Source organism: Dufourea novaeangliae, unplaced genomic scaffold (genome assembly GCF_001272555.1).
Source record: "Dufourea novaeangliae isolate 0120121106 unplaced genomic scaffold, ASM127255v1 scaffold65, whole genome shotgun sequence".
Lineage (NCBI taxonomy): Eukaryota > Metazoa > Arthropoda > Insecta > Hymenoptera > Halictidae > Dufourea > Dufourea novaeangliae.
In genome coordinates, this window is record NW_015373961.1 from 1,472,818 (window position 1) to 1,496,333 (window position 23,516).

Below are 23,516 nucleotides of genomic sequence, written 5' to 3' on the forward strand. Positions count from 1 at the left end.
AAAATCCATGAATGGACGAGGGAAAATCCATAAGAGTCGCCGCCGCGTGTTCGCGCGTGCAACAGGCTCGAACCGTGATCGCGGCCTACGAAGATTAGAATTTTTAATTCGCCAGGAATACGATCCTTCACGGCCTCTGTGAATCCTTTAATTGCCCGTGCGGACGCGCTCATTAATCTCCGACGTTTTAATATTGTTTTACGTACGGGTAACTGTGAATCGTTTCTTTATGTACAGGGTGATCTGAAACGGTACGAGGTACACTCGTAAGTATGAGACGACAATGCCCTCTTCTATTCGTAAGCCCTACAAGGGAACATACCGAACCCACACATGCCGATTTTAATGATACTTATATGGGAGATAGTTCTTCTGACAAATATTTGACACGTGTTTCTTTTATCGGCCATGATAAGGGGTGATAACAGACCCTAAAGTTGAGGGGTGACAATATAGTTTTTGAAATATCTCGGAAACTGGACGGAAAAAAAAAATACGTGTCAAATATTTTGCGGAGACCTGTCTCCCATCTAAGTTTCATGAAAATCGGCGGATGCAGGTTCGGTATTTTCCCTTGTAAGTTCACTGGGTATGAAATAAATTTCTTATTTAACGAAGATCAGGCTTTCATTACCTCTAATACAAGTATTTCCTACTGAATTATTGATTTATCTTTGATGGTATTTATTTATATTGTGTAGACTGGTTTGTAAACATGGGAAACAAACGGGGATATACTTCCTGTATTAACAGCTATATCGATATGATTATTCTATTGTGGTCTGCGAATTTGGATTCACTATAAGTTTGTAGTCTGGATATCAGTAAATCGCGTTTTCCTTTTTAGTTTCAAATTTATTCTTGTCCACTGCTATAAACAGAATTCCAAAGAATAGAGAATTAGAATTAAGAAGAATATTTTGTTCTCTGATTTCGGTTTTTAATGTATCCTCAGTACTTCTATATTCCATAATACTAAATATATATACATATATACAAATTCTGTAGTGCATATTTAGTTACATGACACTATCGAAACCCAGAATTTTTGAATTTCAGACTATTCGTAGTACCCACTTCATGTTATCGATACGACCAGGCCTACTTCTCTCGAACTACTCGAAACATATCTTTAATATATCTACAAAATTTGTCACACTGATCAGTACAATCATCGAATACATTACACCTTACATTATCATCTCGTACATTTCCCCCCTGAACCGCACCGTGCAAAGTAACTGCGAACATTCAGCCACACGTTGTACCATATTAAATTATTGCCCAGCATCGACCGAGCAAAATCGCACAAGACCGGTTTTTTTTCATGAAAAACCGTCGTCGTTTAACAGCTTCCCGATCGTGGATCTACTAAAATTCAATGCAGGTCGTCGATTAACCAATACAAATCGGTAACGCAATCGCCTCCCGCGACCAGTAACGATTCCCCATCGATAAGCTCGCGATTACTGGAAAATGCGGTCCGATCGTACGAGATACGTGCCACCTGGTTGGCCAGGTGAGCCGAGAAAAGCGTGGCGTAAAACAATTTCTTCAACGGTCAGTGATAAGGTTGATGGAACGGTTGGTGAGACCGTATCGGAGTCGAATCTGTAACCGATTTTCTCTCATTGGACCAACCTGTGGGCGTCAGACCGAGCGCAGAAGCGGCACACACGTTTACCGAGGAGAGACTTTTCTAATTCCGTGACTCAGACCTTATCGATCACCGATTTTTATTGTCCCGGGCACGATGACGACAACGAGCATACCAGGAATATACGGGAACCTTTAAATCACTGCCTTGCCGCGAGGATATAAATCGTTTGTGGAAAGAAAAGACGATTTCGAAATCGGATTGGATCGCGGGGGACGTGAAGGATTTTCCGATGAAACGACTCCAGTGAAAGGTGAAAATCGCGTGTGCGTGGATGCAAGGGCTATTTTCGCATCATGTTTTAATAGCTGGTCTGTCATCGTTATTCCCATAGTATCGTGTTCATCTTTCGTGCATTACTATCTCCTCCCTTTGTATTCGTTGTGAAGAGACACCAGGTACAAGTAGAGAACCGTAGCCTCTGTTGTTTATAATAGCGTTACGTGAACCAGACGGCGTGATTATACAGGGGGGAATTATTGTACCTCATGACAGACCGTGTGCAACTCTAACAAATACACCGCTCGTAACAATTAGAGGATCTATATGAACAGTTTATTTCGAAACTTGGTGCAACTACGAGTATACGTTCCTTGTTCGCTTATCTGTAATTTATTTCTAATTGTTCGTAACCATAGCAAAAGAAATTTTTTGTGGAATAATTGAAAATTAGTGAAACAAGGAACGAACGAAAAAAAATTTCTTACACCTACTACGGAGTGTCTTAGTAAAAGTATAATATTTAGTATATTGTATATGTTTCATTTTATTTTATTCCATAAAAGTATATTATTTATCTTTACTTTCATGCATGTGGGACTTCTTAGCACTTTCGCTTAGACTGTTTGAAGAATCACGACCAAATAATCATATTCAACATTAACATACGAAACATAATAAACAAAAGAGTTTAAATTAAGAATGTTTTAACACCACCGAATAAAAACGGAACTGAGCTTCATTCAAAAATTATTTCAAATGTATAAATACAGTGTTTTTAATTCATAGAAATACAGTTAACACTCCGTAAAACGAACATTATCTGTAATTGAGTCACCTATCCTATGCTTAGTGTCATAAAAATGATTAAACCGATAAAGATGTCAACTCGTCAAAACCTATACATCTTTTGCCTAATTGCCGTGGCAGGACCGCCCACAATAACGATCCTCTAATGACAACAGCAAGACCTTTAATTACAGCGCCAAGAACAGATTATTAATTCAAATCGAAATTACAGTCCTCGCGAGAAAAGTGTTCTTCAGGGCAGTTACTTCACCGAAAGAGTAAAAAAAAAAACGATTATATAACATCGTTCATGGCGCGCGCGCGCGCGCGCGAGTAAGCACGATACGAAAATAGGACGATGTTACGCGGGTGAACGGAAACGTGTACGCGAGCGAACGCGCGTAAAACGCTTGTCCATGTGTGCAATAAACGTTCGCGCCGATCTCGGTTTACGGGCCACCCGGTGAAAGGATAACACAAGAGACCGCGTGTGTGTTCCCCACGGAGGGAAGGTTTCCCGCGACAAAATTTCGCTCCGTGGATCGGAACGGGATGTATTTCGCGTGCGATCATTGATAAAGAAACTTGGATCCTACCCCGAATATTCCGATTTTTTTAAAACTCCGCAGGTTTGTAGGGGACCTCGATAGAAGCATCGAACAATTTTTCGTTTTTACTAATATTCGATTCTGGGGGGTGAAACCACCCCTTAAAGGTTAACGTGTCTGTTCCTATATATCTTGGAAACTATAGTAGATATAAAAAAACTGTCACAGCGAAAATTTAATGGGTTCTTACGCTCTATAAAAGTGTGCAATGATATTGTTAAAAATTTATTTGTTTGTTTATTTATTTATTTAAAAAATAAACTTTGCCCAATTTCATTGCATGGTTGTATAGAGTATAAGAATTCCTTAAATTTTCATTTCAACAGTTCTTTAATATCTACTATAGTTTTCAAAATATATAGGAAAATAGGGAAGAACATATTAACATTTAAGGGGTGGTTTCACCCTGAAGTACCGAATTTCAGGATAAACGAAAAATTGCCCGATGCTTCTATCGAGGTCTCCCACGAATCTGCGGAGTTTAAAGAAAATCGGAATTTTCAGGGTACCGCAATTCCCGATGAGAGATCGTCAGGCCTCAACGGTGAGTAACGCGCCGCCAGCAACGTGATTCGCGATCGAAAACACGGGGAATTATGTAACGCGGTTGCGTTTATCTGGAAGCAGTCCGGCCACTTAAACGAACGCCCCGTACGGAACGATAACGCGGGGGAAAGAAAGGGGCCGTACGCGATCGACGGTAATAAAGTATCGTTTAAAGTTTTACCGGATCGTCGTCGTTTCGCGCGCTGATACCGGTATTTCTCGATTTTAATCTGGGGGGAACAAGGATTTGCACGCAGGGCCCGGGACTCGCAGGCCGCGTGCCGGTTCGAAATTTACGACGTTACGGCGATTTGGTCGCGAACGGTGTTATCAGTACTCTGTGACAATCGCTTTGCTCGTTACAAATTGGAATTTGTGTTTAGATTGGGCTTGAACGGACCTTGCTCGATACAAATTGGAATTTGTGTTTAGATTGGGTTTGAACGGACCTTGCTCGCCATATTTCCGTGACTTGTGACTCTATTCAGTGGAACTACGATTACGGATCATTTGGTGGACTGTGTCTTTCCAATCGCTAGAAAAGTCTTTGACTTTTGAAAATATAGAGACACTTTTACAAACTAGTCGTCGTCGTATTGTTCATCTCCGAGACGATTGGTCAGTGAAGTTAAGGGCTAAACTTCTAAAATTTTAAATCCTCGCGATCTATCACGAGGTCCCTCAGCATGGAATCGCAAGATCGCGCGCCAGGACCAAGTTAGAGGAAGCAGGTAGCCCCCTCCGAAGAAGGACGGACGGAGGATGGGGTCTCGATACACCTCGACAGCGTGGAATGCGAAAGCGTGGGTTCGGTTCGGGCTGAAACGCGATCTCGATCCGTGTCGGAGCAGCCTGGGCCGCAAGGGCCCCCGGGGCTAAATGAGCGCGAGCGCAACGGTACTGGGCCCCTCGTTCGACTATTCTCTTGGTACAAACGCGCTCTTGATCGTGTATTATGGACGCGTGTTGTGGTACGTGGATCGAGCGTTTTCACTGTTCCCTCGCGGTGGAACAACGCGTATTACACGCACGTACTACAGCTCTCGGGGGAACTGGAAAGTGAACCTTGTGCGCAGGCCCCCCTCGTGGGACGGCGTTCGTTATTCGTTGACTCTCTGTGTCCCGACAACAGGAGGGAATCTACTTTCTCCCTGGATCCCGTGTTACGATCCTATCCGCCGATGCGTTGATTCTAAATCGACCGAAGTTCTTGGTAACGATGAGAAAATAGGGGACGAGACCGTGGACAGATCGAATTGATTGGTAAATTAAGGACACTTCTCTCGATCTGGTAAATGGAAGAGAGGATGGAAGCTGCAACACGGTTTAATACGACGTTCAATGGTATTTTTTGCTGATGGATTTTTCGATCTAGGTCTGATATCTGATTCGAAGTACAGAAGGACGGAACAAAGGGCGCTGGATGGGTACGTTGAATTGGATGACTGATCAGGGACACGTGAAACGGGGAATAAAAGAGAAACCATCGTAAAGTTTATAGTTTCCATTATAGATGTTCAGATTAACACAACCCCTTGATACAAGAACATCGAACCGCGATCAAACACATTTCTGCACGCATACGAATAACGGACTTCGATTCAATTCCTGGACCGTTCTTTTTTCTTCTGGTTTGGTTATCGAGTTATAAAACTGACCACTGTACCTTCCACCAACGCTTCAGCGCGTCCCTTACAAATCAAAAGAAAAAAACTATATAGCCAGAAGTATCTACACTAATTCGACGCACACCCTCCCCCGCGTCTCGTGCTCCAGATTTACGTACCGGCCCCGCCTGGCGAACGAGGATCGCCGCTCTCGGCCCGTTTATGAGACGTTTAATAATAATCGCAGAAGGGTGCACACACGATTTCGCTCTACATACGAACAAGACATTATTATCGTTTTAAATAGACGCTCGGATTCGCGCTCCGCCACCTGACCCACATTCCGACCACCGTACCATATGATACAACATACGTTTTTCCGTTCCCGTGGTTAACGAGTCGACCAAGCCAGGTTACGGAAAATTAAACGCTATCGAGTCGTCGTATGCAAATGTCCGCCGAACTGCTCTGTGCAACCAGAAGAGTTTCGATATTCGAACCGATTCGTCCCACCCCCAAAGGATCAGCAATGTGTTCCTCGTTGGCGGTGGTCGCATTGTTAACTGGGTTGAATGGCGCGCAAAACCGTCGGGCTAGGTTGAATGAGGTGGCCCGAAGGCAGGTTAACCAGTCCCCCTCGAGAGAATGCACGATGACTGACTTAACTGGAGTGGATAGAGCGCGTCTGGGTCCACGGGTATAAATAGACGCTACCACTTACCCGTCAATTCAAAGGGAACATAAGACTGTAAGCTTCTAGTCGCGAGCGAATAACGCGGCTCAAAGCCTCCGGCAGGTCACGAAGCGGCACCGATAGCGAACCGCCACCATCCAGTGGCGTAACTAGTCTCTCAAGGTCGACGGAACGGGAGAGACACAGGCGAGTTTCCGATGGCAGTCAACCAGTGAATTGATGTAACGACTGTACAGACGCTGGGAGATTAGACTTATAGATTTAGCAGCTGATTTTTAATGACACGAACCGTTTTACGTTGGATTGAAGGCTGAATGTGACGGGGTCTCGTTAAGTGCGCGCTGCTACTGCGAGAGATTTCTCTTTAGTGTACATTCGTTATTTAAGATAGATACTTGGGAAGGATAATCGTAAGTCTAAGGGGAAAGACGACCTATTCGTTTATCCGGAATTACCTTTTCCAATTTTCCCTGATTATTGTGATATTTACTGCGAAAATAAAGGAGTTTCGTTAGGTATGGAGAAATTTGATGGTAGAGGAGTTAAGCAGGCGATTCATTTGGAGGAAGGGTAGTGAGATATTATGCAGGGACTTTATGAGGTCGATCACGTGAGGAACCGGACCGCCATTGTTAATGCGACAGAATCTACCCCTACGATCTAGAAACAGTAGACGGTTTTACGCTTATCAAAAGAATCACCAGTTCGTGCTACGATCTCTAAATTTACGAGAATTGCTGCTCGAGTAATTACACTTAGCCCCCCTATGATCCGATTGTATTCCTTTCTGAGCAGTCTTTCGTAACAAAACAGGTTTCATGAATTAACGTTCAAGCATTAACGTGTTACTTGGCGAACGTGAGTTAACTCGTCATTTTTGCCTGACTAGACGCAATAAATCTTGTACATACAGACGAGAGTTCAAAGTCCCGCAGCAAGAAGACTAAGAGAAAGAACGTCACAGTTTATAGTTACATTCTACACTTGCACGCCTCGGTATGTATGTACATATCCGCGCAATAGGCTGATCCTAACAGTTCCGAGAATCGACTTGAGTCATCAGATCGCGATGTTAGATAAACCGATCGCGAGAAATCGAAATTCTACGCCCCTGGGCTGCCCAGAGTGCCATGAACTCCGATTACGAGGATCGGAGTTAATCATTCCTAATTTATGCCCAGTAACTGCACAGCTAGCCGCGCTTGAAACGGAGAGGGAGGGGGGCAGGCCCCGCCGAGTTGCCTGGAAATGCCATTAGAGCACCGTTTCCGGATGACAATGTTCCGTTGACTGGAAACGCGTGTCCCCGTGCAACCGCCTAAGTGTACAAAATGACGTTTCCAATGCGTTCGTCGTCGCTAGAACGCCAGACACCCGAACGATTTATATATTTACATGTACAATCGAGCACGGTGATTCAGTGCAGGGATTTTTCGGAGACGCTGACGGCCCTCAAGCCACTAATCCAAGAAGGGCAGAGTTAATGGCCTAATTAACCCCGACCGATACTGGGTCAAACGATTTTTTTATTGCTTTAAAGCGATAGAAACTTATTTGTGATGAAGGCTATGCTTTAGAAAGCCTCTCAACGAGACGAGTAATATCGTGAGCTATGTAAATGGACCCTAATCCGGGGAAGAAGGGTCTTCTGTTCGAATCGACTCGATATATGAGCCATTCACAGGCCAAGATTGGTGCTTAACTTTTCATATATATTATTTATTATATATCTCGCAAATGAATTCAGGGAAAGACGAACAAGACAAATTAACAACACGAGATCAGTACACTAAACCGAGGCGAGGGGCTTTCTCTAATCCGTGAGACGAACTACACACGAGAATCCTGAAGATGAATTTTCTACAAGAATTTACTAAATTTCTCTCGAAGTTAAACAACTGTAATTCTTATAAAGATTGCACGGAATCAGTGCAATAATCCAAGGTGAGAGGCTATCCCTAATCCGTGGAGGTGTGTACCGAAGGATTTACGGCGGCGCGTTCTCCAAGAAATTATACCCTAGTAATCGAAACACCCCGAGGCGGGGAGGAATATACAGCGCACGCCAGAAGCATAAACGATTTTTCAACTGGCAGTTTATCAAAGCCACGCATCGGTGAATCGTCGACGGGGACGATCGTTCAGGCACACCGTGTGCGTTCGTTCGTTGCCTTCATAGGCTGGGGACATGCTCGATTTGCCAGGGTCCCTATGGCGGGGACACACGAAGCCGGTGGTGTGTAACCTCGCATGCACGGCCGCCGGAGCTTTATAAACCGAAGACATCGTCGTCTCGACGGCTCGTTAGCGGGTGGAGTTATTAAGTGGTCGCTCGTTAACGACACAGGGCGGTCGTTAGCCGTGGGTAGGAACGGAACGTAGACCGGAACGTACTCTCGACCATTACTCGGACGTTATCGATAAGTTGCCCGTGAATAGGCAGAAACATTAATGGATATGTCGAAATGGAGGGTGGTGGGGGGCAACGGTCGACTTCACGAGGGAAGGTAAAAAGAAAAATAATAAATTGGCGGTGGAACTAGATCGAGCTACTTCACAGTAGTCCAGAATAAAAACTTAGCAGTTCATACAATAGGTATACAGCTCGGGGAGTTAAAAATATTGGAACTTATAAACTTTACTCGAATAGAAGTAAATCAACATATTTTTACCAATTTTATATTTGGTTTTTTACCAATTATGCGTTCCCAACATCTTCGTGAAAATTTGTACTTTTAGAGAATTTTGTCTATTGTTTTTTACTGAGATTAGCAATACTCCCGTGGTTAATAATAAATTAATATGAGTTTCTTGGGAGGTTAAAGAAATTTGTTTAACCACTTGAACTGCTGAATTTTGATTCTGGACCATTGTGTACCCCGGAGAGCACTTACGTAATTAACACGATCTAATGGTAAATTAAATCAGTTACACACAGCTCTACCCGAGGTGACAATAATTCTTCAGGAAACATAAACAGTTAAGGCATACACCTCGCCAACAGAAACAATAACACGAATTATCGTTATTTCCCCTAGCGGAAGCAGAGTTTGCTCGTGAGGGTACATCGATCTCCCGATTTCGCGCGATCGCTGAAAGAATCCTTGAACTCGTTTAACGGTCAAACGTGGTCCTCGGTCAGGGCACGGTCACAAGCATAGTATAATTGATCGGTACGAAAGTGTCTAACACCGCGGCGGCTACGGCGGCATTACATAAAACCCGTTCAGGCAGGAGGAGGGGGGCAACAAGTGTGTACGTGTGTATATGTAATGTGTGTACGTATGTGTCTGGTCTTATCCTCTCGGTCAATGGCATGCAGCGTTAACGCGACTACAAAGATGGTATCTCTCTGTCGGCCGTGCGACTTCTCGCCTCCTTACCTTGACCGTTCGAGTGATTTTGCTGGGGCGACTGGGGCTGGCCCTGCGTCAATATAATTTGACTCTCGAGCTGCTGAAGCTCCGCCTGGAGCTCGTTCAGCTTGCTGTTCGCCTTTTTCACGATCGTCGCCACGTCCGAGAGCGCTTTACGATCGGTCGCGACTTCCCTCAGCTTCTCGGCGCCTGCCTTTATTTTCAACTCCTGCAACACAGAGTGAACAACGGGTTCGGTTCGTTTTCACGGCTGCAAATAGTTTTCTCTACTAGCTACTAACCGTTCCCTCCCCACCCCCAACACCACCCACCCAGCGTGTTTTATTCGGCCACCGGTCGAATCTGCATATACACGCGCGTCCTTCAAGCATGGCCGCTTGGATGATCCATTTACAGGCTACTGGAAGTGTTTTTCTCTTTCAGATTCCAGGAAAGAAATTGCTTGGAAAATTGGTTCGTCAGTTTGGTCATTTACGTTGAATAAGGGGGGGGGGGGGAATTCTTGAAGGGGGAATACGGGAACGATTTAACCCTTTAACGCCGAGTGTTACAACGGTACAATTCTGTCGCCAGATGATAAATAACTTTTGTTAGCAGAGATCCGTAGTTTCCCTGATGTGAAGTAGATCTTCACGTTTTTAGAAATTCAAGTATTCCTTCGAAAAATAAATGCAAGGAAAAAAATGAAAAAAAAAAAAAAATAGGTTTGTTTAATATCGATATTTTCGACTTCAAAATAATGATACGATATATACGATCCACCAATCAGACCTTTTTGTCCATTGTCTCATCAATGTATCATAAAAACGGAAGAGGAATCGTTTTCGCCAGTCATCGAGAACGAATGTGTATTTACGTACCTGCGTCGACTGGCCCGAATCAGAAGCGGAATCTCGCTTCACGGAATTTCAGACGCAACACAATTATTATCACATCGGATCTATCGATCGTTTAAGCGCGTCCGTCTCGCCATACGTCGTGAACCACTCCTCTCTCCCGAGGCAAATGAGACGTAAAATTATACCAACGCTCCTCTCTCTTTCTCTCTGCCTATCCTTTACGTCCTATATTATCCTCTATTAGATTTGCCATAACTTCTCCCCGCGAAATCACACCTGACGGGGGCCCCACGGTTGCACCTTCTAATCACGGCTGCGAAGCCGTGAATAATATTTGCGGGCTACGTTTAATGAAACGATGACCTGCTTCGGGGACTGTTTCGTCTACAATATATTTTTCGAGGCGGTTCGTTACTTCTGGTACACCGTCTGATATACCTGGTGATCTAGATGGAGGATCCAAGAGTTCGAGAATACTGACTCGAGTCATAAATACAGGGTGAGAAAAAATAAATGCGTTGAAATTTGAAATGTCCAGGATGCAAAATTTTGTCAATGTATTTCAGTTGTTATTTTTTTTTATTGATTAGTCCATACTTTAATCTTCATTAGAGCCTAACTTCTAGGGTTTCAATCCTGTGTCATCTGTTTTTAACGAGATTTCGAACAAACGTGCTCAGATTATTGCATTCTATAATGCCGGAAGGCGTCAGGGCAGAATGGCCTTTATACCAGAGTAGGGCATTATTTAGAAAAAAAAAATTATGTAAATAACGATTCGAATAAAAGATACTTTATCTTTATTTGACAGTTTGAATATAAAATTTGTTTATCTCTTATTCGTTATTTGAAATTTTTGTTTAGATGAAAATTTTGCTCTCGAAATTTTTTCCTCGAACGAGAGGAAAGGAAAGGGGAACCTGGAACTTGTTTCTACGCTAATAATATCTGGGACCACCCTCGAGACTTTCTGTCTACACATCAATCGCGTATCCTTCACTTCGTTTCTGGCATTGTGATACCCGAAAATTATTAGATATACCAATAAGTAACCCATTATTTCTTATCAATAAACTGATAGTACGATTTAATACAATTTTCTACCCCTTTCTTCTTTCAAACTGCCGATGGACATTGAAGAACCAGGAGAAATATCACTGAAACAGCCATAAGCTTCTGATCCGTTCGAAAATAAGTATTGCATCTGACGAAATATCAGACGTTCATTTGCCAAAGTGATCCAGTCCACAAAAATGATCAAAGAAATTTCATGTTAAACATACAAAGTTAAGGACGAATCAAGTGTTCCGGTAACAATAAACAACTTCAAAAGGTGGAGTTAGTCACTTTGACCTCAGAACGGCTCATACAGTGGATTACTTACCGGTACGTCTAATATTAAAAAAAAAAACGATTAAAATTATCATTTCGCGCAAGGGGTGAAATTTAAATACTTCTGACAGCTTAATCAATTTTCACAGCCTACCAATCACCAGATCAAATCAATGAACCGTAAGGTTAGCCTCGGGAGGCCAAGCTTTATCTCATTTCGGCAAGGGTTCTAACGAGTTTTCTTTTCCTCCCTCGGAAATGACCATAAATTCTGTCCTGGATCCATTAGTCACGTGGATCGTGTCGCTGTTGGTTTTCAACGGGCACGCCACGGATCTACGGTGGTCTGTGACACATAGCTGGGGTATATTGGATTCCACCTCCGTCTTTTCCGTCCACGAAAGAGGATAGGACACACTGTGAAGCACAAGAGGACACGAAGGAAACGAGGGGAGGGTTGTTCCTTCCTTCTCTCCTCCCTCCGGTTCGTTTCTTTCGTACGCTCGCGAGGGATCGTGTACTGGTGCGATCGGTGCTACCGTGTATATAAGATGGCTCGACGAAACAGAGAGAAAGAGTAGGAGAGAGAAAAAAGGAGAGCTTCGGAGAAGAGGCGTACGGCTGAGAAGGATAAGCGAAACTCGACATACCTTGCGTATTTCTCGGCGTATGTGCTCCCGGAGCTCGTCGAGACGAGCCGGCAAGGGCACCTGGTCACTGCCAGCCACTCCATACTTGCTCGACAGTTCGTAAAGAACCGGGTGCCTGATGTAATCGCCCTGAAACAGATCCCGAATTCGATTATTCGACGCCAATTTCGGCTCGACTTTATCCCTGCGAAGTGTACATAAAGCTTCTGATAATAATAACCGGACTGCTGATTTTTGTACGTATTTATAGGTTTTATTAAGGGGTTACACACATTTGATCTGTTAAATAAGAGAGGGAATTAGAAAATTCTTCTGTGTATGCAAAATTATTGTTTATTAAAAATCTTCTCATGTTATTTCCTTAGATTGGTTCAGTAGTCGTTTAAATATTTCTGGTACCCATTTTGAAGACAGCATTTCGAGCAAAACGCTTTTAAATGGCAGCCATTTGCTTCTGTTTATATACATAATACCTAAATTTTTCAGAAATTACTAAGGGAATAACATACGATAAGATATATATTATTTTTGTACAAGATACCAGAAAGATACAGTGAGAGGATTAAAAGTAACGTATATGTTTCGAAACTGCATTTGAACAGCTCAACCTGAAACCTCCTCTAATTTTGAAACCCTCGAATGAAAATATACAAAGCATTGTTCATTTTTCTTTTGTCACTGAACAACAGAATTAGAACTTCTGCAATAAAAAAAAACGGTAAAAAAAAAAGCAAATGATCGAACACATCGGAAATCGTTCCCTGACCAACTATATGTACCAATCAATTACACGGTCACACCCTCTATAACAACCGGTGACATTTAAATGAACTGTTAATGGGTTCGAACCACCCCCAGTAAATTCTTAATCCGTGTCATCGTCCCACGCATTCGACACTATTTCCAACCGCGGCGGCCGGTCGAAATTAGCATCGACGTTTGCATTTTTCCGCGAACCACGGGGAAGAACCGATACCTTGTAAATTTGCGAAGGAAAACACACCGGTGAACGTGGCAGCGGTAGCTAGCGCGCCGCCGGAAATTGTCTGGCGCGTAGCACGGATGTACACACAGACACACACAAACACAGACACCAGGGTCGCGTCTCCTACACGTTTCGCAGGCAACAATTGTGTAAAATATATATAAAAAAAACTTTCCGAGTTACACGGTTTTAAATGTGTACATAAAAAAAATTAAATAGAAAATAAAATATGTACAAAAGAATGCACTAAAAAGTAAAATAATTTTTACTATTTAGTATACTTTTTTGTATGTCTGTTTTTATTTTCTATGTCATTTTTTTTATATACATATTTAAAACCGTGCGACTTAAAAGGCTTTTTTTTATATAAATTTTATTTTACACTTTTTAGTGTTTTGCGGTTTTGTAACAAATGTTTCGTGAGATATGTATTGAAACGAATGCGTTGACAACATTATTATTACCGGCAAAAATAGATTTCTTGGGTTCAGAAATTATAATTTTATTTAATCTATCGACTCAAATTTCTGAAATATTGTTCGGTAAATCGATGAAAATCGGTTCGGTAGAAGTGGGTCAAAAATTGATTTCAAGATTTGACGAAGACAAACAGAGGACCCAACCTAAATAAAACCGTGTAATAATAATTAAAGAAAACTCTGCAGAAAATATTGATATTTTAGAACGTTCCACTGAGGGTATCGTCTCGCTGCACACTTTTTATCAGGGCTAGTAATACCGTTAATCGATCGATATTTCGAATCGTTCTCGCTCCTAGTTAACCTTGATAAAAAATTATGCGATCAATTAAGATCGGACGATCGGTTACCTTAATCATCCCACCTTTTATTGTGACTTATATCCTGTAAATACTGAATTTTTAACCCTTAATGGGATTCAACTGCATATTAATTATCCAGGGTCGTTTAGTGTGGAAATATCGAGCTCCCTTAACACACGGAGCGATTGCAGACCTTTTGGGCGGCAGCATATATAGGAAATTAAGTTTCATTCGAGGCATATACGGTGACTTTTATATCTACATTAATATATTTAACTCGAATGAAATTTAATTTCGTGTGTACACTAACGAACAAGGTACTCGAATTATTTTGAAACGAATACAGACTTTCGCAAAAAACAATAGACTACCTATTAATCCACCTACTGTTTTCGATAGTATGCATGAATCGAACGATATCATTCTGACCGAAAAAGGAAAGCGTTTTCAAGCACATTCCCTTCGTTCTTTTTAATGTTAATTATGATTAAGTTTAATTCTATTATAATACGTTCTATCCGTTACAATAAATTATTATTATTATAACATACCACGCACGGTGAAATGCAGGTCCACACACGCCTGGGTTTGCAGCCCGTGATGGCGGGCAAGTGACCACACGATTTCGACTTCTTTTTCATCTGGTGCACCGAAATAAACGACATTGTTCAACTTCGCGGCACGACGATGTTATAAATAACAACCACGGAATTCCAACTTTATCCCTCCGTTCCTTACCGGTTACCGGGGGCACAAGAATTTACATTTTCCAGCGCGAAAATCCGACCACCATTCCCATTGGCATCGAAATCACCGCCGATAACGAACCCGCGCAATTTGCGTTCCCTCGTAAATCGATCGTTTCACTAATTTAAGAACAATCACATGGACGTCTCGATCGCTCGTTGGAATCGTTGGATCGAAACGAACGAGCGCGATTCAGATCCAACTAGTGTATCCTTCAGCACTTCGATAGAATATGGCGTTCTAGTGATGGAACCAAGTTCAATATTGCGTACCCGAATATTAAATAATCTATCCAAGATTTATTTCACTTCGTTCAATTAATACAGGTAAAAAAACGAATGAGGTAAATCAACCGGTAATTAACTGCACACCAATAAATGACCATTAGGTAAGAAATGTACAAAACAAACGATATCGAATTTGTTCGAATCATTCGAACAATCTTTAATACTAACTGCACAGATTACTGAATGCAATAACAACCCAATGATAAGTACATCAATGAATACGACACTATCACCATTTAAATTTAGCTCACTACAATATTTAATTTGTAGCTCATACAAGCCTATGCAATAGCAACTCGATCGTTAATGACTACATTTATCTAATTCGTGGAATTCGAATTACATGCAGTCGTTAAGGTTCGATAACGCCCGCGATCGTACTCGGTGCTCATCACTAGGGCGCCGTTCCTCGACCACCTGTTGCAGCAAAACTACGATTTTACGAATGCTTTTTATCCTCCCAATGATATCCACGAATGCACACCACTGCTTTTCTTTCTCAACTGTGCCACCTTTTTTTTATCGACACTTGTTGAACATCCATAGAACGACTAGATTCTAATTATATGTATACGCGGTACACGCGTCACTCGAATTCGACCATTCATGCAAGACTGAAAACGGCTTCGCCGATGCTCTTTATCTCTTATCGCGAGCTACGATAACAACGACTCTCAACGACTTCCTTCAGGTGAGAAAGCTTCACCTTTGGGTGAATTCCAACGATTATTCAGATCGATGAATATAGCAGCGCCGCGGAGCTGTTAATTATTACCGGTTGGAACTTGGAAATGCTGTTATATAAGTGGCATGAATCATTGGCACGACGTGTACGGAACAACAGTGCAGTGATTCGCGCGACTGATACGTAAATACACGATGCTTATAAGTAGATCGTCGATCCTTAACAACGATTGATACGTTAGCCATGGATGGTGGTCATCGATGACTAATACATCCAGCTCTCTGGTTGTACGCCTTATCGATCACAGGTGAACAATCATCTATTTCTATTTGGATCGATAAACATGAAGAACTTTCGAAAATATTCATATTTATGAATTAACGAATTTCTTCACCTTCGATATTGCAGTAAACATTGTGACCGATCTGAGAAAATGTTCATTCCTGTATCATTTTAATCATGGTTATGACGAAATACTAATGAGTTATTTTGACTGCTTTGATAGTTCCTGGTATTAATTGTACAATAATCCAATGGGTGATCGGAAAGTCAGGTGAAATACACTTGATATTATCGAAATTAATTTGTCTTATATTCTTACTTTCCTGAACAACCTCTATAAAAATTCGATTCTTCCCTTGCGATAACGGTGTTAAGTCCCATTCCCATGAAAACCACTAATCTTCTATTCGTCAGTTCCAATATCAAAGTCAAGGCGTTATAATATCCTCATGAATTAGTCAACAGTCGTCTGGTCGTTAAACGGTCTTGTGTAACACGTGCAAACCGTTAAATATCACGAAGCAAGGAAAATGCATATTTCAGAAATGAGTGTGATCCTTCGAGGCACACCTCGGAAGAGAAAGTACGTAGCTACGTATTTTTTTTATCCTTTAAAACCGTCAATTTTCCAAATTCTTCGTCTCCCCGAAACTCAATATCCCATTCACCCACCGTTCCGAATACCTCGGCAAAATCCGTGCCGCTCGGTATAATTATCGTTATTTTCCTTGGCAGAGAGTTGCATATGGGCCCGCGTCTGTGCTTCGGAACAACCGTTCACCCGAAAAACCGATCGACCCAGGCTCCTCCATATCCTAAGGTATCGCATATACATACACACCCAAGAACGTCGCTGCGTCGGGCGTAGAAGTTTTCGTAACAGGCAATAAAACGTCCCCCTTGTGGTGGGTGGAACGATTTAAAGAAGCAACGAACCCCGAGCGAACGCGTGCACGCCCGATCTCCATGATCGTGTGTGTAAATACGTCCATGTGTGCGCGTGCGTTTGACATACTGACGCATAAGCTATTTCCATGCATTCCGTAATATGTGTGCCACGCATAACAATCCGGAGAGGTCAACACTCGTTACATTACTATTAAACAAAGCCATCGAAATTCCCCATGGGCCGGAAGTGTTCCGTGGTCCCGGTCGATAATGTCGGGTGTTACCGTCGAGTCATTCAAACGACCTTTTTTTCTTTATACATACTTCCAATGCAAAATGGATCGGTAGGACTGCGAGCAGTTCTGCAAAGTCACATTTTTTATTGGTCGATTTAGAAGACCCGTGTTCGCTTTTATTAAGAACAAACTTTCGTGAAATATATTTTTGTAATATCGCGATAGTTACGGAAAGCACGAGGCAATTGAATGGACTCTATCGCGTGACTGTATATTACAGTATAAAAGGTTACGTTCGTTGTTAAAACACGCGATCTTCTAATGACGTACTCCCGTTTCATTTGCACGAACGGGATACCGTCGATGGAAACTTTACGCTCCCCAAAAACCTCTAATCATAGGAGCCCGACTATGGCCGTTATGATTAATCGCCGTAAGAAAATAGAACTTGGGATTAGTAGCGCGCTGTGCGCGCGCGGGGGGGCCACCAGACGACGTGGTACAATTTTATTTTTGGGTTACGCACAGTGCAAAGCATCCGCTGGCGAATTGCGAAAGTCTCCGCGCGTGTATGTCCCTCTCCACGAAGTCGGGACAATCAGGCGCGGTACGATGACGATCGTGGAACTGCGCTAACCAGCGGTATCCGTCGAAATTTTTACTTCGGATCGAAAACTTGAAACGTCTGTTTCAAGGCTTTGCTAAATATACAAACTTGTACAAACGTTATTTGAATCGCTACTCGGCTACGGAATATGTGTCCATGATTGTAAATGTACTGTTCAGATACCGAAGGATTTTTTAATGACGTCGGTCACCGGTGACCATCTGTGGCAATTAACGCGATCCGTGAACAGAGCCATTTTGTGTGTCATATTATCGTGTGACGGTAAATACGTCAGAATCTATTGGAAATCAGACACAAAAATTATACCTCTAGTATTTAATGAATATGAAATAATGGAAATGGCCCGAAACCTCGACTGATAAACGATTTTTTTCTGTTTAAACATGAAAGTATAAGATATAAACCGGTGATCATCGATGCATTGATGTAATCGCAGCGATGCGTTAACTTTTAAAGTCTGGACGAATCTCGTCAAAGACGAAGAGAGGAACTCCTTGAATCCACCAAAGTTCTATATATTTTTGTTTGGAAAACATTCTCTAAAAACAAATATACCAAGAATAACGAATTTTTTTCGCTATTTTATTGCCGACGTAATGAGTCCTCTGCCCAAGTTGGCAGTAAAAATGTTTTTATTATATTTCTGATTATTTTCACTCCTGAGTATTCCAAACAACAATCTTCGTCTGACACTACTATCGCTAATTCGAAAAATATCATTATTCTTTGCTACCATCCTCACTGCTACTTTCTATTACCACTTTTTCAATGTCACAGCTATGACTGTGTAATTGCCAGTGATTTCACTCATAACCACTGTTGCCGATTTTCGTAACATCCTCACTCAGTCAAGACCAAAAGTGATTCGTAGATACCAAACTTAAAGACATACGCGGCAGTATATAATATCTTCGAAAGATATTCGTCAAATACTATATTTTTATTATTTCCTAACCGGTGGATTCGCCGAGTCCCCCTCTCCAAGCTTAAGGTTAAGTCAGCGCTGTGTAATGGAACTACACACGGTCAGGCTCCTGTCAGAATGATTCTCAGCCCGTTGCTCGGCTATGCTTCTGACAAACGCTGCCGTGCGACTATTCCCGTAACGTCATGAAATACCACTTGCCGACAGAAACAGGTGCTACCGGGGGGCTGTTTGGAAAGTTCTCAGGAGTACATTAAACGAATCTAGACAGACGTCAGGTGCACGGAACCCGTCGCGCCTCGTTTAACGTAGACCGGGGGGCTCGGAGCGTTGGAGTCAGGATCACACTTAAGGAATCACCCGAACGTCTTTGAGAGAACACCGTCCCGGAGATCGGGGGAAGGACAAGTGCGAGACGCGTCGTCGAGGAAAGGAACGGCCGAGAAAGAATGGAAGGAAGGAGATAGATCGGTTGAATCACGACCGCGGTGATCTTTTATTATGGCGGCTGGAATGATCGGTCGGGCGGCGACCAACGCGCGCACCAGTTCGTAAAGAGAGCGTGGATGGACCTGCGACTCACCTGATAATAGCTTGATTCCGCCATCTTGGACACTATACTCCACTCACTCACTCACTGCTTTCTATCCGTCCTTTGTGCATGGGACGACGACCATGTCCATTGTGTGTTTACACGCGTATAGTACGCTCCACCGACCGATCGGCTACCAGTGTCCACATTTCATGTATCTCTGCGATCGTCCGGTTCCAAGAGACGTTCCCCCCGTGAAAATCTCTTTGGATACGATACAACACTGAGGTTACTACTACAGAGTATGAATGAAAGACGCGCGGCTCGCGAACCAAACGACAGACACGAGCGCATTCCACCGCACCAGACTGAAGACTGACGGCGAATGCCGACTGCCCGGCCAATCGTGGCCCAAACGCGCGCGCACTCTGTCTGCACCGCACGCCGCTGAAGGTGCGTGTTCACGGTGTCGCTCGTGTCGCTTTTACGACCCTCGATGAATCGGCCATCGTTGATTGGCCGGTTCCGATGGGGCCAGAAAACGGGCAGCTTTCGCGCGGCAACACTCATACCTTGCGAAAATAACAAAGAATGCTCCCAAATGGGAAGGTGACATTACCTTGTCGAATTAGCCTTACGGTGGGCGCAATTTATTGCATCCTCGTTGCGAAATCATCGGTTGCTATACGCACCGATGAATCCGCAGTCATTCAAGGAAATTCGAATCGGTACGAACCCAGAAGAACTTGCGAGCTCTTCTAAAGTTCGAATTTGTGCGGGAGTTGAACGCTTGGAATTGTTGAAATATTTCATGAGAGTTACCTAATGTGCTTTGATGCTCGCGAGCCACTCGATACGGGAGATCAAAATTACGAATTTATTAAAAATTATTTTACAATTATCTATTTACATGTCTGATTTTATACATTAATACATTGCTAGCTTTTTTATTGTACATTCATTCGGAAAGTAGTATTCGTAAAAGATCTTCTGGTGTCCTTGAGAAGAGTCCATTTGGATTCTGATATAAATTTTTTGGATTATGACAGGCTTCATACAGTTGCTTGTAAGTAGCACCAATTACTTCGAAAGATCGTTTCTGTGTTATTAAACGATGATTGTTGCTTTGTAACAGACTTATTTGTGGTAGTAATAGTACATCTGGCATCACTAAGAAAGTTTCCAGCTTGTTCTACAAAATATTAGAATGTGTTGAAAACATTTATCAATATTTCTTATTTAGTATTTAGACAGTAGAAACTGACTGTAAATTCTTTTACACTCAAGGGATCCATGCCAGGAACAGAAGATAATGGGCCTTGATCATGGCCTTGTAAAATTGTGTAGATTGAACCAAGATTCAAATGTGCTACTAAAGAACTAGCTTGTTCTGATGCGAGAGTGTCAATTTGTGCGTCAGATTGGGCCTGAAATGTACAATAATTTATTATACATGAAATTTTCACTTTAAAATGTATCCATTACCTGTAATCTTTCTAGTCTTTGGTCCATGTATTCGTACAATGCTAAAGTAGACTGTATTTGATGCATACAATTCAGTAGATACACAGCCATGTCTACTGTAGGTAATCTTGATGCAGTTTCATTCACTTCTTGCAGAAGTGGATCAATAATACATGATACTATCTGTAAATAATTTTAAGCATGATTTAATCCACACTGGACATCATAATGTAATTCAATGCTTTCATAATACAAACTTGTAACATGTCCTTCTCTCTATCTTCTGCAATGCTTGCTACAGAGAGTATTTCATTAAGAAGAGCTAATAATCTCGAAACGGATGGAGCCGGTACTAAATCAGTTCCCGGGGGCTCTGCACGTTCACCAAGTGCAATCCGTGTTTCTCTCTGCAGTCTACTAAGAAAACTTTTCTCACTGAGTATTAACAAGTCTGCTAATGTTGAATCCAAGGTACTATCTGGTATTACTTGCTGAATTATGGCACGGTAAAATCTGAGAAGAGTTGTAACTGAATATAATACTGTGGCTGGTCCATCCATAGCGACAACATGTTCTATTCTTGACTTTAAAGGATGACAAAGACCCTCTGTGATATTACTTAAAGATTGTTTAATCTGATCAGATACATCTAAAACGTCAATGTAGAATAAATTAGGACAAATAAAGAGAAAATTACAGTTGTTTGATTCTTACCTGTTTTATCACAGCCTTTTACCAAAGTTAAAATATTTTCCTTTTCAACAGGGATAGCCTGATGCAACCAAGCAAGCATATCACCAACATATCTCTTAGGATCATTTGCATGCATTTCAATAGGATTTGGTGTCCCACCATACCCCTCTCCCAATGTTAATGCATCTATGAAAGATCCTACTAATGCTGTTCTTCTTGCTGCACAATATTCATCTAAGATATATCTAAAAAAAAGTACAAGGAGAAGATGATTCACAAACATAGGTTTACAGTGTGTTGAACTATATTACTATATTAGAGACATACTTAAATAAAACTGGCCTGTCTTGCAATTTATTCATTGCTTTAACTAGCAGTGGTGCTAAGCGCTCATTTTCAATATTTTTACACTGATTCTGTGTCCACCTATACAATCTTTCAAGGGCTGCTTCCTGTAATAGTGTCATTCTTTGCATAATATCCAAACCCAATGTTTGGTACCCTGACTGCATTAGTATTCTGCAACTACTATGGATCTCCTGTAATTTAAAAAATGTATAAAGAGTTTTGAAAATAATTATAGATACATTGTACTCATTCTTGTTGCTTACCTGAACACGATTAACTACAGAAAAAAAATCTTCTGTAATAGGTGATTCCCTGGTGGATCCATGTAAAATGGCTAATTCAGACTGGTTCAATTGAAAATTTTTACTAAATGCATTTGCAACTTCTTGTTGCATAGACAGAGTTTGACTGAAAGCAATAGTATAATATTTTACAATACTTGTTCCATACGAAGATTAATTTGGAGCAGACAATTCAATTCACTACTTAAATATACCTTTTACTTTGAAGTTTTGTTGTTTCTTCAATGAGCTGGGATGTTTGGGTTTTAGTAGTTTGTAAACGGTTTGTCATACATTGTACAGTTGTGTTCATAGCTAAAACGTCTTGATATATATCGTCCAAAGAAGCTTTAACTTCTCTAAAAGCAGAGAGAAATTCTTCGTTTATAGCTAGACTTCGCCTTTCTATTTTGCTGCGTAAATTTCGGCGAGCATTTAACGTGTTCTCCGTAAAGAACGTGGACAATTCCTTTAAAGCCTCAAGTGTATCCTAAAATAAATTAATATTTTAAACCAAAATGTCTAATCACCCCATCTTTTGTATTCAACTACTATACTGGCAAAACACAAATACCTTATCATGTTCAACTCTTGATTCGAGTAACTTATTTACTCGTCGAACCAAGGCGGTGTTAGTACTTTTTTCATTCATTTTATATACGTGGCTTTCTCACCGTCCGTCATTCGGGAACATAACCTATTTATTATAGAAACTGTCACGTATCAGACACTAATGACCAGCAATGACAAACTATAGTTGACTATAGTATATCTTGGTATATGACATGATGTAGCGAGACCGAAGGACAGAAGTAGTGCAGGAGTAACTCCTCTCTTACTCGCCCATCGCAGAGGAATGCTGCACGCATGTAAAATGTCTCCACTACAGCCGTAGTAGAACCCCCACCAACAGCCCCATTAGAAAGAGAAGAAAGTTACTCCAGTGACTGTCCTCTCTTTCTAGTGCCGAATTCATCTCTACCATAAGCCCGCGCAGGTTATTATATATGCACAGAACACATATATACGGACAGCTGTCATCTTCACCAAGCACAAGATTTGAAGTTTAAAAAACGTAGCTTAATCAAATTTATTGCTCGAGAAACAGTAGTCAGAAGAACATTGTTAAAATCATACATAAATGTTTGCAACTGCTGTCACTGGGTCCCGTCAACTACTCCTCGTTTACTTCATATTTGAACAGATCTCACAGTGTGATATGGTCAGCATTCGTCTTGACCAAGCACTCGACGTGTAGCTTAAAGAACGTAGATTAATCCACTGGCATTAATAATAACAATAAACGACCCGAACATTGTTAAAATCGCATTTAATCGCGGAATACCACTATTTTTTTGACCGGTGGAGCCACCCGCGGCAATTCGCTCAAACTGTTAGCCAAATCATACCGACAAGTGAGTGAAAATTCCTAATGA

General features: G+C 41.8%; 2 protein-coding genes across 3 annotated transcripts in view; both read right to left on the bottom strand.

Moving 5' to 3' along the window:
• Positions 1-19,576, bottom strand: part of LOC107186637 (serine/threonine-protein kinase N) — a 41,325-nt gene extending 21,749 nt beyond the window's left edge. For both annotated transcript variants that reach the window (XM_015574542.1, XM_015574540.1), the window contains exons 1-3: positions 19,346-19,576; positions 12,319-12,447; positions 9,504-9,705 (exon numbers count right to left, since the gene is read on the bottom strand). In XM_015574542.1, coding sequence (XP_015430028.1) covers positions 9,504-9,705; positions 12,319-12,447; positions 19,346-19,369 — 355 coding nt within the window. In that variant the 5' untranslated portion in view covers positions 19,370-19,576. The remainder of the gene's footprint in view (positions 1-9,503; positions 9,706-12,318; positions 12,448-19,345) is intronic.
• Positions 19,577-20,233: 657 nt separating this feature from the next.
• LOC107186563 (conserved oligomeric Golgi complex subunit 6) lies at positions 20,234-22,798 on the bottom strand. The gene is made up of 9 exons (XM_015574458.1): positions 22,655-22,798; positions 22,296-22,570; positions 22,063-22,207; positions 21,779-21,990; positions 21,473-21,696; positions 21,016-21,407; positions 20,780-20,941; positions 20,560-20,721; positions 20,234-20,486 (listed from the first exon to the last, which is right to left on the bottom strand). The coding sequence occupies exons 1-9, from the start codon at positions 22,730-22,732 to the stop codon at positions 20,253-20,255; spliced, it is 1,884 nt and encodes a 627-aa protein (XP_015429944.1). The 5' UTR covers positions 22,733-22,798; the 3' UTR covers positions 20,234-20,252.
• Between the last annotated feature and the right edge of the window lie 718 nt (positions 22,799-23,516).

Bases quoted from the DNA above. Each gene is read 5' to 3' on its own strand.
- LOC107186563 (XM_015574458.1), bottom strand. From the start codon at position 22,732: ATGAATGAAAAAAGTACTAACACCGCCTTGGTTCGACGAGTAAATAAG. The intron at 22,571-22,654 runs GTATTTGTGTTT...AATTTATTTTAG, and splicing joins CAAGAGTTGAACATGATAAG to GATACACTTGAGGCTTTAAA. The intron at 20,722-20,779 runs GTAATGGATACA...TGTACATTTCAG, and splicing joins AAAGACTAGAAAGATTACAG to GCCCAATCTGACGCACAAAT.